This window comes from Amphiprion ocellaris, chromosome 7, assembly GCF_022539595.1.
Source record: "Amphiprion ocellaris isolate individual 3 ecotype Okinawa chromosome 7, ASM2253959v1, whole genome shotgun sequence".
Classification (NCBI taxonomy): Eukaryota; Metazoa; Chordata; class Actinopteri; family Pomacentridae; genus Amphiprion; species Amphiprion ocellaris.
This window is the reverse complement of record NC_072772.1, coordinates 37,455,282-37,471,842: the sequence shown is the minus strand read 5'-3', so window position 1 is coordinate 37,471,842 and position 16,561 is coordinate 37,455,282. Positions and strand designations below refer to the sequence as shown.

At 40.7% G+C, this 16,561-nt stretch overlaps 1 protein-coding gene and 1 long non-coding RNA gene across 2 annotated transcripts; both read right to left on the bottom strand.

Moving 5' to 3' along the window:
* Positions 1 to 1,131: 1,131 nt before the first annotated feature.
* On the bottom strand, positions 1,132 to 9,419 carry rffl (ring finger and FYVE-like domain containing E3 ubiquitin protein ligase). The gene is made up of 8 exons (XM_023280777.3): positions 9,144 to 9,419; positions 7,691 to 7,863; positions 6,952 to 7,149; positions 6,666 to 6,881; positions 5,973 to 6,177; positions 3,569 to 3,592; positions 3,301 to 3,491; positions 1,132 to 1,603 (listed from the first exon to the last, which is right to left on the bottom strand). Exons 2-7 carry the CDS (start codon positions 7,859 to 7,861, stop codon positions 3,307 to 3,309), a joined length of 999 nt encoding a protein of 332 aa, XP_023136545.2. The 5' UTR covers positions 7,862 to 7,863; positions 9,144 to 9,419; the 3' UTR covers positions 1,132 to 1,603; positions 3,301 to 3,306.
* Positions 9,420 to 13,875: 4,456 nt separating this feature from the next.
* LOC129349285 (uncharacterized) lies at positions 13,876 to 15,198 on the bottom strand. Its single transcript, XR_008602233.1, has 2 exons — positions 14,211 to 15,198; positions 13,876 to 14,096 (listed from the first exon to the last, which is right to left on the bottom strand). It is a non-coding gene; the product is annotated as an uncharacterized LOC129349285 (long non-coding RNA).
* Positions 15,199 to 16,561: the final 1,363 nt, after the last annotated feature.

The following is a 16,561-nucleotide window of genomic DNA, read 5'->3' as shown; positions in this document are numbered from 1 at the left end:
GAGTTCCAGGTCCTTGAAGTCCATAGAGGAGAATGTCCACTGGAGAAAGGTCTACTCTAGAACTTTCTCCAGTTGTCGGGAGGTCTACTCTAGAACTTTCTCCAGGGGACGTTCTCCTTCCTGCTTCCAGTCTTTAACTTTAGTCTCACTTAGAACATTCCAGATCCTTGAAGTCCATAGAGGAGGGTCCAGATTTATCACTTTTTAATGGACCTTTTCAGAACTTCATCAGTGCAGCAGATAAACACTTTAGTTCAGATGTTCAGGGAGACGAGGACAAAACAGGAAGTGCAGAAGGAAATTCAAGAGTCCAAGTGAAGTTCAATTTGTCAATAAAAAGACAAACTGTAAAAAAAAAAAAAAAAAACAGTGAAAATCTTTTCAAAATGAGTGAGGTTTGACCAAAATGACTCAAATGTTCCAGAGTGACTCATCCTTTGTTTAAGATTATTATTTAAACTGTCCACATCTCAAAAATGGTTTCAAATGACTCAAAATTTGTCATAAATTTGTGGAGAATGACTGAAATTTGACCAAAATGACTTGAAATGTTCTGAGATGACTCATGGTTTGTTCAAATTTACTCAGATTGTCCAAAATGACTCCAAATTTGTATAAAATTACTTTAAATTTATCTGAATTTCTTGGAAACTGTCCAGTTCCTGTTTCTGGGTCCAGATTTATCACTTTCTAATGGACTTTTCCAGAACTTCATCAGTCCAGCAGATAGAACCATGACATTTAGGAGGAGAAACATCTGAGTTCTGGTAAAAACTGACACCAGACCAGTTTTATATCCATCCAGGTGTCTCAGTCTGAACACTGGATCTGGTTTCTGTTCAGAACCTTTTCTAGATGATCCTGGGTTCTTCTTCTATCATCTCTAATAGTTCTGAGCAACCAGAACATCTGGAGGAGTCTGATGTATGAAACTAAAATCTAGAAACTCTGTAAATGTAAATCAGCTGTTCTGCTGTAATTCCATTTATTTGCTCCTTCTTGTGAGTATTGCACAAACGCTGATGTTCCCTCTGGGGTTTGGACTGTTGGTCTGTCAGCTACTGAGTCAGAACGTCTAGAAAACCAAGAATTTAAGTCTCTGAACTCTGAAAGGAATCTTATCCGTAAAAATCAACCAAAGGATTCAATTTATTAGACAATCAGTGTTTTAAATTCTAAAATAAATGTGTTGTTTTTTTTATATTTCAGTGAAAAAACAATCAGTGTTCCATTTATCTCTGATCAATAATCAGTAATCAGCGATCAGTAATCAGTGATCAATAATCAGTGACCAATAATCAGCGATCATTAATCAGTGTGATCGATGGGACTAAAGCGCCTCAGTTCCAGTCCGGTTCTGTATTGGTTCTTGGATTTGTGAGTGTTGCATGTTGGGAAGTGGAGTTCTTTAGTCTCTCTGCAGCGCCGCCTGGCTGCAGGTTGGAGACAGCTGACAGGCTCCTCCCCCTCACCTGTGCAGGTGTCAGTCTTTGGTCGATGTGGAGCTGCTGAAGGCACGGCTGGCTGCTGGTGGGTCTGAGGTCCTGGTTCTGGGAGGTGAAGGACCAGATCAGGAGGGTCACTGCTGAGCAGGAAGTGGGACCTGCAGCACCGAAAACAGACAAAATAGCTGATCTGCTGCTTCCCGCCAAAATAAAAGCAGCAGGGCTCGTTTACAAACCAGCAGATTCTGCATCTTTCCGCCAAAATAAAAGCAGCAAGGCTGATTTTACAAACCTGCTGATTCTGCTGCTTCCCGCCAAAATAAAAGCAGCAGGCCTCATATTAAAAACCTGATGATTCTGCTGCTTCCCGCCAAAATATAAGCAGCAGGGCTGATTTTCCAAACCTGCAGATTCTGCTGCTTCCCACCAAAATAAAAGCAACAGGGCTCGTTTTACACCACTGACCTACAGGAGGAGATAAATTAATCCCAAAGATCTACAAAACCTCCAAAAAATATCTGTCAAATACAAAAAAAACCTCAAAATGACTGAAAGAATATCAGTACAATGATTATTAATATTACATAAAATATTAGGAATCTAAAAACATTTAAAATACCTAAAGACAAATCTAAATATCAGCACAATCACTATTAATATTATATAAAAAATATGAATCTAAAAATATTTAAAATATCTAAAAATAAAAAATGAAAATATCTGTAAAATATAAATAGAAGCCAGAAATATGACAAAAACTAGTAAATTAACAGAAATGTTCAAATATCTGAAAAGATCTTGGTAATAGAAGTCAGAAATCTGAGAAAAACTAGTAAATTAACAGAAAAACTGTAAAACATTTCGGAATATATTCACATATCTGAAATAATCTTTGTAAAAATCAGGGACATTTTAATCTGTAGGATCACCAAAACGTAGGAATTATATATAACAATAAAAATATATATATATATTTTTTTATCTAAAATATCTGTAAAATAGAAATAGAAATAAATTAGTGAACAGAAACCTGTAAAAATCTCTTTAAGAAACTACATTTCTGAGAATACTAAAATATCTGAAATAGTCCTGGTAAAAATCTATGAAAGACATTTTAATATAGAAATATAACAAAAAGAAAAATTATATTTTTTAAAAAACTCTTGAAAACATTTTAAATATCTAAATTACTTATTTTAAAATGTGAGAAATATTAATGAAATCACAAATATATTTAAAATATCTAAAAACACGATTTTCAAAATTCTTGACAAAAATATTATGAATGAAAAGTTAATATTAGCAGTAAAATATCAAAAAATAAATCTTAAACATGTTTTAAATATTAAAAAGATAATCTTCATAAAACATAAATTATCAGTAAAATATTATTAAAATATCCAACAAAAAAAAAAAATTGAACCCTAAACCCTAACCCTAACCCCTAACCCTAACCCTAACCCTAACCCTAACCCATAAAAATATTTATAAAATCTCTAAAAGATATTTAAAAGATTTAAATTTCAGGAAATATTTATAATATCAGAAAAAAAGATGAATAAAATCTGAATCTAACAGGAAGACATTAAAGTGTGAATAGTATTATTCATATAAATGCTGCTGGTTTTTATATAAATGTCGACAGTTTTTTTTAACTAAACTACAGAAATATGTTCTAATAATCTATAAATAAGATTATTCAGTGAAATGTCAGAAACACATGAATAAAGTTCTGTCTGATCCAAAGATAAAAACGTTTCTTCTCTAACTTTAAATCAGCTTTTTAACAGTATTTCTAATTTCCAGGACATTTAGCTCTTCTGTTCACTACCTGGTTCTGCTGGTTCTGGCTCACCTGCGATCAGGACCGGAACACGTGCACGGCCCGGATCACGTACTGCCGGCAGATGGGACACTCGCTCATCCTCTTGCCACACTTGGTGCAGGTGATCATGTGACCGCACTCCAGCAGGACGCAGTCGATGGGCGAGTCCATGCAGATCCTGCAGAGGTTCTCCTCCGGACTGGGACCGACACCTCCGGACTCTGGACCAGAACGTCAACACCAGTTATGTTCCGTCTGTCACTGGTCCGTTTGAAATAGATCAGCGACAGAAACTCACCTGCAGCGTTCACAGCGTTGGCAGCTGCAACAGGAAACAGACTGATTAGTGGAAATAAGAATCAATAATCACTAACCAATAATCAACCCACAATAGCTACTAAAACAAGGCTTAGCTGCAACAGAAAACAGACTGATAAGTGGAAATAAGAATCGATAATCAATAAACAATAATAAATAATCAATAATCAGCCCACAACAGTTACGCAAACAAGGCTCAGTTGCAACAGGAAACAAACTGATTATTGGAAACAGTAATCAGTAATCAATAATCAACACACGCTAAAACTAGAAAAGCACTCAGAGAGCGCAGTCCTCCTCCAAGGCTGTTCAATTGACGTATCAGTTCTGACGGATGAAATCTTTAATAAAAAAATGACCTTGCGCTGAGCACAGGCATGTGTTATGCATGTGCATGTTATGTATGGATAAAAAATTGCATGTAAATTACTCTTATAAAAGTCTGTTGATCAGTTCATCACTTTTGGCAAACCTTTGTTTTGCTAGTGTTAAAATAACCGTTCCCTCCATGCTTTTATTTTGAAGGCATATTTTTAATGTTGCGGGCTTTTATTTTGTCACCATTCCAGCGGTACAGGAAGTGTTTATCTAAGAAGCGGTTTCTTGAGATGACGAAGACGCTGCCGAAAAGTCAGAAAATTTAAATAAAGATGACAGAAAACGGTTCCAGGTGTTGCTGTCTAGCAAAGGATGTGTCTAAACTTAGAAGCAGCTGCAATGGAGACAAGCTCTTACTGTGAAGGAATGAGTGAAGTACAGGAAGGTGGATTTGTGTTCAAAATAAGGCTGACGGCTGAACTTAACGTGTCTGGCTGGGGTTTGCTACATACGTGACCTAAATATGTAGCGGATGGCAGGAATTGATGGGACTCAGAAACAGCCCACAGTTTAATCATTTGTTCCTTGTATGATTTCCAGCTGATAAATCACAGTCAGTTTGTAGTAGGATGCAATCATGTGATCGTCAGCAGGGAACTGACACAGTGTTCACATCATGGTTACAGCGACATCGTGCCGGCTGCTATATCTCCCAATGGGAAATCTTTAACAAAGCTGTAGATCCAGACTATAAGCTGCATCACTGCCAAAATCTAATCACTTGGTCCTTGTGTCATTTCTGATCTTCGCTGAAAATTTCATCCAAATCTGTTGCTCCGTTTTTCACTAATGTTTCACACAGACAGACAGACAGATTCACAGACAAACGTACGCCGATCGTCACATAACTCCGCCATTCCTTGGTGGAGTAATAAAGCATTTAATAAAACATGAATGTGAATCAGTCCACCGGGGGGCGCCGTTCAGCTGAAACACCAACTAACAGGTTAACGTCTAAACCAGTGGTTCTTAACCTGGGTTCGATCGAACCCTAGGGGTTCGGTGAGTCAGTCTCAGGGGTTCGACGGAGGTCAAGACACACCTGACTCATATGATTGGTGATGACACGCCCTGCTTGGCCATCACTGGCTGCAGGGAATTTGGTGTTCTCAGTAGTCGACTTGTGACTGTCATGATGGTACGTTGTGTGATTTCTTTCTTAATATTTTAATCCATACTATGTTGAGCAAAAAAAGAAAGTGGTTGGACGAATATGGATTCACATGTATAACGGAACGTGATGGGAGTCAGCGTCCTATCTGCATGATTTGCAATGCCAAGTTAAGCAATTGTAGTCTAGCACCAGCAAAACTAAAGGAACACTTCCTTAAGCTGCATGGAGATGGGGAATACAAGAACACAAGTGATGTTAATGCACGGTTCATTTTGTGCACCAGTAAAACCTATAACTATGTCCTGAATTTGAAAAAAATCATATTTTATTTTTCAATAAAGAAGGGTTCGGTGAATGTGCATATGAAAGTGGTGGGGTTCAGTATCTCCAACAAGGTTAAGAACCACTGCTCTAAAAGGATGTAAATGATCAGAATGCAGCTCACTTGCATAAGGTAGAATTCAAGTCTGCAGCTCTTTTCTGTTGTCTCTGATGTGTTTTTTTAATGTTTTCTGATTTTGTTTCTGATGTTTTCTGATGGTTTTTGTTTTTGTGTTTTCTGGCGTTTTCTGATTTTTTTTTCTGTTTTCTGATGTTTTCCGAGGTTTCTGATGTTTTCTAATGTTTAATGTTTTCTGATGTTTGCTAATGTTTTTTTTTTTAATGTTTTCTGATTATGATGTTTCTGATGTTTTCTAATGTTTTTTTAATGTTTTCTGATGTTTATGATGCTTCTGATCAACATCATCAAACTGACTTCAGGGTTTCGGGAGTCAAACTAAAACCGTTTCAGCAGAAAATCACCAGAAGAAGAGAGGCGACACCTCAGATCATTAAATCCAGACCGCTACAGACGGTTCCCTTCAGAACCAGGACCAGGACCCGGACTTACCCAGCAGGTTCTGCTGGTCCTGGTACAGCCGGGTCACCCGCTCCATCAGCTCCCACTTCTCGCAGCAGCCCTTATAGTTCACAAAGTTCCTGGCCAGGATCTCCTTCAGCTGCCGGACGCTGAGCTGCTCGATGTCGTCCACCCCGCTCAGATCGGACAGTGACGCCCGGCGCCCCAGAACCGGAACCTCCTCAGGGTTCGAGGTCTGGACCGGGGGGACAAGAGGAACCGCATCAGGTATGGGTCCAGAACCAATGAATTAACAGGATTCACAAAAAACAGATTTAAACTTTAGAATCCAGATTAAAACTTTAGAATCCAGATTAAAACTTTAGAATCCAGATTAAAACTTTAGAATCCAGATTAAAACTTTAGAATCCAGATTAAAACTTTAGAATCCAGATTAAAACTTTAGAATCCAGATTAAAACAGTAGAATCCAGATTAAAACTTTAGAATTCAGATTCAGACTTTAGAATCTGGACTCAAACGAACTCAAATCTGGATCACAGACTCCTAATTGAATCCTGGATCCAGAATGGGTTCCTGATCACCAGTTCTGGTCATGAGACCCATCGGAACCTCCAGCTGATTTCAGGATCAGGGTCATTTCCAGGATCCAATGGATCCAGACTCTGATCCAGAACCGATCACTGATCAGTACCTCTGATCAAAACCTCCTGCTCCGGGTTACCTGGTCCTCGTCCTGAACCTCGGGCTCGGGGGCGGCGGTCTCTGTGGGCGGGGCTTCAGGCTGTGCAGCGGGGGGGTCGGGGGTTGGTGTGGGGGGGTCAGGTGTTAGGTCAGGTGTGTCTGAGGTCATGGAGGGGGGGTCGATGGTCGGGGTCTCGGGGGCGGAGCCGCTGGACGGTGAGGACTGCTGACTGAGCACCAGCTCCACCAGTTCCTCCTGCAGCACAGAACACAGGTTACCTCACCTGAACAGGTGAGACGTTGACACGCCCTCCTGATTGGCTCACCTTCTCTCTGCACAGGTGTGTGGACACCTCATGGAGGTGCAGGTAGTCCCGCAGCTCCTTCACCTTCAGCTTCATAAGCTCCGCCCGCTCCAGCAGGTTGCCGTAGAAACGCTGACAGGTGTGGCAAAGGCGGGGGCGGGGCTCCAGCTGGGCGGAGCAACGGCTGCAGTAATTCTTCTTACAGTCGACACATATGTGCTGACAGACAGGTGAGAGAGAGAGAGAAGGAGACAGGTGAGACAGGTGGAGAGACAGGTGAGAGACAGATGAGAGACAGACAGGTGAGGCACAGACAGGTGAGAGAGAGACAGACAGGTGAGACAGGCAGGTAAGACAGAGACAGAGACAGGTGAGGCAAACGAGCAGAGAGACAGGTGGAGAGACAGGTGGACAGAGAGACAGGTGAGAGAGACACATGAGACAGACAGGTGAAACAGACAGGTGAGAGAGAGACAAGTGAGAGAGACAGGTGAGAGAGAGACAGGTGAGAGAGAGGTGAGAGAAGCCTCACCTGTCCTGTGAATCACTGCTGTAAACTGGGTTCAGTTCTAACATGTTCATCTGATTGAACCTGTAGGTGACGAACACCTGAGGAACCAGCTGACACCTGGTCAGTGGTCCTCCAGGTGGATCTCACCTGAGGTCAGAACTGAGTAAAGGTGGGTCTGATACTGTCAGGTTCAGGATGATGTCCACCTCTTGTACCTGTAGAAAGCAGGCGGCAAGTGGGCAGAGTTACCTTCTTGGCAGGTGTGTCGAAGGGCCCCCCACAGGCCTTACAGGTGTGTTCACGTGGAGGAGGAGACGGCTGACTGCTGAAGGCTGAGTTGGTGTAAGACTGAGGAGGTCTGTGGTCCTCATCAGGCTGCTCAGCCTCGACACACAACCAGTTACAGCAGGACGCAAACATACCTGGAAGTACACACAAGTACAAGCTAGGAGTACTACGAAACAGTACACACTGCCAGTGAATGGTTTATGTTTTTCTTAAATCAATCGTTTTTTGAATGAGGTTCTGTTGCCTCCACTGACCTACAGTCTGTGTACTAATGCTCCGAGCTGCACAAACCAAACTCTGCGGTAAAAATCTCACATTATTTAATTTACAGCGGACTATGATCTACATTAAATTTAAAATATATTTATACATATTAATGAAGTATTTGACAATATTCGGTGCCATATTTCACAAAGCAGAACTCGGATTTAAGAAATAATCAGTTATTAAAACGCCTAAATCGTCCTTTAATAAACACAACTTGGTGAAACTCAGCTGCACGTGTTTTTAATGTTAAATATTATCCGAACAGACACGTGAGTCTTTACAAAGCAATAAAATTGTTCAGTCTTCGGGAGAAGCAGCTGTTTAATATTTACTTTACCTAGTTTCTTTAAATTCAGACATTTGTTAACGGGGTTTTGCTTCTGTCGGCAAATCGCAGCCCAAACTCTCTAATCTGAAAATATTTCACTACATTTTACAGACAGAGATTTTTTCTGTAACTTCAGAAAGTTTCATTTATTAAAATATCGTCGCACTGCTGCGTTGTTAGTTTTAATATACCATCTTAACTACTTTCGTTTTGCACCTAATGACTGTAAACCAAACTACGTAGGAAAAACTGAAACTTTTATGTTCCTGCCTCGTTAGTGCCATTTATAATGGAAAATAGCTGCTTAAACAGATTTCAACACATTATTAAGATGTTCTGATTAATTCGGCGTCATTTATCACCACGCAGGACTCAGATTTAATGAATTATCAGCTACAAAATATAAATAATAAAAGCTCAGACTAACTTGGCTGTAACGTTAGTGAAGTATTTAAGCACTGAAAATAAACACAGTTTTGTCAGAACTACGATCCGAATGACAACATGTCCCCACATAAACCTGAATAAATCATAATTTGTGTTTTATCCGGGTAGTTTATCCAGCGGTGAGCCAAAAACCGTTAAATCCAACTGGATGTTAAAGGAGTTCGGCGCAGGGAGCCCGGAAAGTACCCGCGGCTGCTAGCAGGCTACAAGCTAAGCTAACACTCGGCTAGTTAGTAAAGTTTAAAGAAGGAAACAAACAGAAACCATCAAGGAAGACAACAGCGGGGACACTTAGACCGGGTTAAACTAACCGAGTTAACAAGTTAGCCGACATCTGACCGGCTCGATTATCCAGAGAACGAGTCGTCTTACCTGGTTAGTGACAGCGCTGCTACAGCTAGCACTGTGCTAACTCTCCGCTAGTTAACCAACACTAACCAGCAGCTTCACCAACGGCCGCTAGTTCACCGACATGACGAGTTAGAGTCTTTAAAGCGACGACAGGAGAGGAGGAGAGCGGACACACAAGCACACACAGACACACAACTGAACCAGGAAGACCGGAAAAAATACACAGACACACAATACACACAATATATACACACACACAGACACACAACTGAACCAGGAAGGCCGAAAACACACACACACACACACACACACACACACACACACACACACACACACACACACACAAAACACAAAATATATACACACTCAGACACTATACACACACACAACTGAACCAGGAAGACTGAAATACACACACACACGTTACAGCACAACACAACACAATACACACACGCACATAATACAATACACACACAAACACACACATTACAACACAAAAAAAAACAATAAACGCACACACACACACAACACAATACACACATCACACACACAAAAACACACACTAATTAAAGCCACATTTGGGTCCCTGCTATTCCTTTGGGGACCAGGGTCGTTAAATATAAACTAATATAAAGCTTTGTTTAACAAGGAGAATTATGGAGGACTAAAAGTGCCAAAATTAAATAAATAAATACATCATTAAATAATTAATTAAATATGTCATTAATTAATTAAAATTGGAATTAAATATTTCATTAATTAATTAAAATTGGAATTAAATATGTCATTAATTAATTAAAATTGGAATTAAATACTTAAATGTGTTATTAAATAAATATATCATTAAATAATTAAATATGTCATTAATTAGTTAAAATTGGAATTAAATATGTCATTAATTAATTAAAATTGGAATTAAATACATAAATGTGTTATTAAATATGTCATTAATTTATTAAAATAACAATTATTTTAAGTAAAAAACATATTTCATTATTTCACGATTTAATTAATTATTTCATGGTCCTTGTGTTGCAGTGGATCATGAATTAATTTTATCTGTCAACCTCGCCCGTCAAAGTCCGTGGGCGGGACTAACGTGAATCTCGTCTAATCCACTGCTTTTGTCTGCCTTGAAACCGGAAGTAGAAGTCTTTCTAAACATGGAGGCTGTGTTGAGGGAGAGTAGCTGTGAACTTTCTAGAGAGTTGGTGAGAGATATTTTAGACCTTGCAGAGTATGTGGAAGCAGGACCTGCTGACCGCGAGCATGTAGCGTGTAAAGCAGAGGAATTTATTGAAGTTGTTGAAGTTATTTCCGCACTTTCCGACCAAGATGTTGACCGTAGAGTGACTGCAAATTTAGAGGAAGTACTCCGCCGGTTTTCTGGTACCAGGGTGCAACAGGAGCACACACAGGGACCAGGGCGTTTGGCATACCGAGGGAAGTTCTGGAACATCACGTTCTTTGTGGATTACCAGCCTGTCAAATTGCAGCGATGCTCGGAGTGTCGAGCGCTTTTCCTTTAGGACCTACTCGGCGCGGCACGGCTCCGCTCGTCTTTGTTTAGCCGCGATTCCACAAGCATCTACTCGGCACGGTACGGCTCGTCTCATCTTTGCGAGCGTTTCCATACGGACTAATTTTCAGCACCTTCTCGGCTGAGGTTCCCAGCGAGCTGAGATGAGCCGATAATGTGGCGTTTACATAGTGCAGGCCACTGATTGGGCAGGGAGTGACGACACAGAGCAACTTCAGCACGAAAACAAAATCCTGCATTAAAAAATGACTGTAAACAGCGACGGTGTGCATTGCTCTTCACGAAACTCTCTGTTCTTCATAATTTTAATGTGACAGCCAGACCTGTACCGTGGGTGAATGAAGAGGTCGAGACTTTGTCTTTGGTGGCGGACCAAAGAATACAGAGAGAGCTGGACGGAGAAAGTTTATCAGGAGGTCTCTGAGCGGATGGCCGCTCACATATACAGTAGACTGTATATAAAGAGAACAGAAGCAGTGTAGGGAGAAGCTGAAAAAGCTCAAAAGTGACTATCGGTCCACCCAGGACCACAACGGCCGGCGTGGGTCAACCAGGAGGTGTTGGAAGAGGTTTAATGGAAGCTATTTACTGGCACCGCACCGGCGAGCAACAGGAGGGAGACTCAGCCGCTGCATTGTTGGAGACGTTCGAGGACGGTGAGTGTTTTGTGACTTCAAGAAACTTATACATCATTTATTCCATTGGTGGCAAGCTTCTTTTAGGCAAACAAGTATTTTTAGAAAGTAACGTCGTTGTCTCCTGTAGCAGACAATAAGATAGCTAGTTAGCCATCGGCGCTAACTCCGTGCTCTGCTTGTATTTCGTGCTGCTGTTTCTAACGTTTAGCTCTCAGAAGCTAATACTTCAGTCAGCATGCCGTGTTTTTCTTGTACTTAGAGTGAGTGTTTATTTCTGTTCAAGAATCCCTTTCCACATGCGAAGCCTACTCCACCTCCGTCGCGGAGCCCCCGGCTGCCCTGTCTCCTCTCCACCACCAGCAGCAGCTCCTCTCCAGCACCAGCTCGGACACCGACACCAGCACGTCACAGCAACGTCTTATCACCGGTAAGACACGGTAAACAGAGAGCATGGTTGATTTTCGCATTATTATTATTACTACAGGTGTAAATGCCTGCAAGCATGATCAGAACAGTGAGACCAACGACCAAGAATTGAGGCAGGTGTAAATGCAAACTGTGCAGCAGCCAGCTCAGGAACACCTGATGAAAGCTACATGTAGCTACAGTGATACATAAACAGAACACATGCAGCTGCATTTATTTTCCATTGACTTAACAAGTAAGTCACTCTAATTAATTTACGTTCTGGTGCAGTGTAGTATTGCAACCATTCTTCTTATAGTCACTAGGTAGCTGTGAAACTGAATGAAAATATACATAAAAATGAGAAAACACAGCTGTTCTTACCAACTCCAAAATGTGCACAGGATGAAGTGAAGTTCACACCACGTCGTTTTTGTTTGTGGTGGAGGAGTTACTGCTTGTGCTTTGGTTAAAGCGAAGAGTGCCAGAAGTTTATTAAAGTATCAAAGACATGATCATGATTGAAAATGGATGGACGGGTGGCTAAACACATCACATCATAGCTGTGGAGTCCTTCTAGCTCCTGGGGACTACAATCTCTCAGGACCTCCTGAAAAAGGCTCAGCAGAGGATGTATTTCCTACAACAGCTGAGGAGACATGGCCTGCCACAGGAGCTGTTGATCCAGTTCTACACTGCAGTCATCCGATCTGTCCTGTGCACCTCTGGATCAACCACACAGCAGGACAGAAACAGACTACAGCCCATAGTACGGACTGCAGAAAACATCATCAGAGACCCCACTCACCCTGGACATTTGGACTACAGAGCCCTGTACACAAAAATCACCACTACTGTGTTTATAGCAATTACCATTTTGCTAATGTGTTCATACATTCCAGTCTAGCTGTACATTTCTGTTTATATTGTGTTCTATTTTACTATTTCTTTTTCCTCCCTGTTCCTCTTTCTATTGTTTATTTTTTATTATTCTCTTCCATATTCCTAGGATGACACCAACAGCCGAAACCAAATTCCGTGTATATTGTGTACTTACTTGGCCATTAAAGCTGACTCTGATCACTTTTCTGTCTTTGGTCTAGGCAAGAGGAAAAGGGGCAACAGAAAATTGGACCTTCCTAGCGTACTTGTGGAGATGCAGGCTGAGGAGGAGTGGAGTCATGCCCAGCATGATGAGAACATCTGGTTGCTCCTCAGCGAGGCAAGAGAGAATGAAGCTGCCTTGCAGCGGGAGGAGATGGCCCAGAATACTGCCTTCAACCAGTCATTCCTGGGTGTGCTGGGGTAGCTGGGGTAGCTGGGTAGGCAGTGGGCAGCCGGCGAGTGTGAGCGAGTCCACCTCCCATAGACTTGAGATTTACAAATGCTGGTCATATAATTAGAATATCATGAAAAAGCTCGTCTTTTGGACAACTGTCACGTCAGCAGTCTTCCCCATGATTGTGTAGCCTACAGAACTAGACTGAGAGACCATTTAAAGGCCTTTGCAGGTGTTGTGAGTTAATTAGCTGATTAGAGGTGTCTTCAATATTGAACCTTTCTACAATATTCTAATTTTCAGAGATACCAAATTTGAGATTTTTGTTAGTATTCAGGTATAATCAAAGTTAAGAGAAATAAACATTTGAAATATATCGGTCTCTGTGTAATGAATGAGTATAATATACAAGTTTCACTTTTTCAATGGAATTACTGAAATAATGAACAACTTTTTTCATGATATTCTAATTATATGACCAGCACCTGTAGTTGTATATAGTTTTACTTTTAGCCCTCCACTGTAGGACAGGCCCACCACAGTTTGTACTTTGCACATTGTAAATAGTTTTGATTTTGCTGCTGACTAATAAACTATTTTGTGACTTATGTGATTGCATCACAACTTCTCATTTTGTCTGTTAAGACACTGGTAGAAAAAGAGTCAACAGTCTGAACCAAACAATTCTATATTCCCTAATAATGTATTTGTGTTTAATGGGATTTAACATGTTTTAACACAAACTCCTTTATGGTTCATAATTCCGGTGACTGAATTACACCAAAGCAATACTGATTTATCAAACTGTAATTTTCTTAAAACAGCTGTTTTAATGTTTTGGCGTTTAATTTTTTATTTAATCTTGCTAACCTTCACAAACAAACAATAGCATAGACACATCTACAAAAGTTTATTGTCAGAATTGCATTAAAGAAAACAATAGCGGTCCGGGGACCGAAAAACAGAAGTATAACAAGAAGAATAACTTTGCATGACACGTAGTGCATCAGTGCATCCTGTACATCTCTGTCCTCCTCCTCTACACCTTGTGCCACTGCAGGCTCATGTGCTGCTGCTTCAGGTAAATCCCATGAAGTCTCATCAGAGAGCATCTGAAACACATACACAGCATACATATTTTAATACCTAATAGCGATAAACTGCAGCCATTACAGAGTCGTTCACAGGACTGATACACGATAGCTAGCGAACTAGCATTAGCTTACCCTCATATGTCATCTCGTTCATATCCTCTTGTCTTCGGCTTGATACTGCTGCATCGCCTCCCAAACTCTCCTGTGTGTCTCCTCAGTGTTTCGACTCGCCGCTCTCAACTTTCTCCGACTCTTCTATTACTCTGAATCTGACAGAAAGCCACAGACCGAGCAGCAGGTGTACTATCGCCTCCATGTACATTGTTGCATTGCGTTTGTGTCGCACAGAAATGACGGTAAGGGACTTTCGGACCGCCGTGCTATGACGACTCCACCCACGATGAGGTGGTTCTCAATGTAATGGAAAAACAACTAAACCGAGACGAGCCGTGGCGCGCCGAGTAGATGCTAAAGGAAATGCTAAAGGAAAATTTGTCTTGCACCGCATGTATCAACATTTGGGAAAGAGGACCGAGTCTTTAGCGGTTGCTAATAAAGTTTTGTTTTATTGAGTATCCAAACCAACGTAGAGGTGAATAGCGCCACCCAGTGTATCGGAATGTGTTCACAAGCTCTGCGTCAATCCATTATCTGGAATCGATTTGCCTTGACTTGATGTGCAGGGTAACCAATCAGGTGTTAGGATCCGCCCACCGACTTTGACGGGCGAGGTTGACAGATAAAATAAATTCATGATCCACTGCAACACAAGGACCATGAAATAATTAATTAAATAGTGAAATAATGAAATATGTTTTTTACTTAAAATGAATTGGTATTTTAATAAATTAATGACATATTTAATAACACATTTATGTATTTAATTCCAATTTTAATTAATTAATGACATATTTAATGCCAATTTTAATTAATTAATGACATATTTAATTATTTAATGATATATTTATTTAATAACACATTTAAGTATTTAATTCCAATTTTAATTAATTAATGACATATTTAATTCCAATTTTAATTAATTAATGAAATATTTAATTCCAATTTTAATTAATTAATGACATATTTAATTAATTATTTAATGATGTATTTATTTATTTAATTTTGGCACTTTTAGTCCTCCATAGAGAATAGCATTGAACGCAGTGGAGTTATGTGACGATCGGCATACATCTGTCTGTCTGTCCGTCTGTCTGTACATCCGTCCGTCCGTCCGTCTGTTCGTCCGTCCGTCACCAACATTACTCTAAAACAGACCAACAGATTTGGATGAAATAACCCTGACCCTGACTCAAATCAACAGTCACACCAAGCAAATAGTTCATCTTACGATTGAGTTCGTCATACCGAGCATCGGCAGCCGTGATCCGTTCGTTTGCATAGACCAGCAGAGTTTGGATGTCATTTCTGTCTGCGGTCTTCCTGATTTTCCAGAAGCTCAGGCCAGTGAACAAGCCAATTATCAGCAGGCCTGTCATCATAAATCCGAATATATAAACATCTTCCACATCCTCCACGGATAGGGGTGCCAGGCACATGATCCCCTTCCACTTCCCCCAGTCGTCGATTACGTAACCAGAGACGAAACTCCCATCCCGGCCGGTAGGCTCCCCTAGGCCTGTGCTCTTTGTGGCGACAATCTTGTCAATTGCGTTGAGAGACCAGTTAATCAATTCCATGATCGGTGTTTCGAAGGTCCAGTGCCAAGCGATCGCTCCAAGTCAGACAGACGAGACGAAGACGAAGAAATGCAGCAAGCAGGGAAACATGAGGGTATGGGGGGGAACAGAGATAGCTGCGGAGCGAAGAAAAGTGCGACTGCCTCCTACGAGAGCTGAGAGCAGAAGCCATGATTGTGATCCTACTACAAATCCACTGCTGAGAACTTATCAGGACTTGGCAGAGTACTGCTCTCTGAGGGCTTTTCTTGTTAGAACTGTAATCTGACTATAAAATTTAACATGGGATTGAGTGACCATTCTTCAGTAGCTCCAGACATGGACTGTTATGGATGAGTTTTGGACTAGTTTTAGATTAGTTTTGGGCAGTTTGGACTAGTTTTGGATTAATTTTGGATTAGTTTAAGATTAGTTTTGGATTGGGTTTGGACTGGATTGGTTTAGTTTTGGAGCGGTTTGGATTAGTTTTAGAATAGTTTGCGATTGGTTTTGGATTAGTTTTCGGACTAGTATTGGACTAGTTTGGAATTAGTTTTCGACCATTTTGGACTGGTTTGGATTAGTTTTGGACTGGTTTTGGATTAGTTTTTTGACTAGTTTTAGATTAGTTTGGGATTGGTTTTGGACTTATTTGGATTAGTTTTTCACTGGCTTAGTTTGGTTCCAAAGTACTAAAGGTTCTCTGTGTGTATTAGAGTTCTTCGGTTTGTCAACAGCATGAAATCAGAGCTGCAACTGAACATTATTTTATTTTGGACGAATCATTTGGTCAATAAAACACCAGAA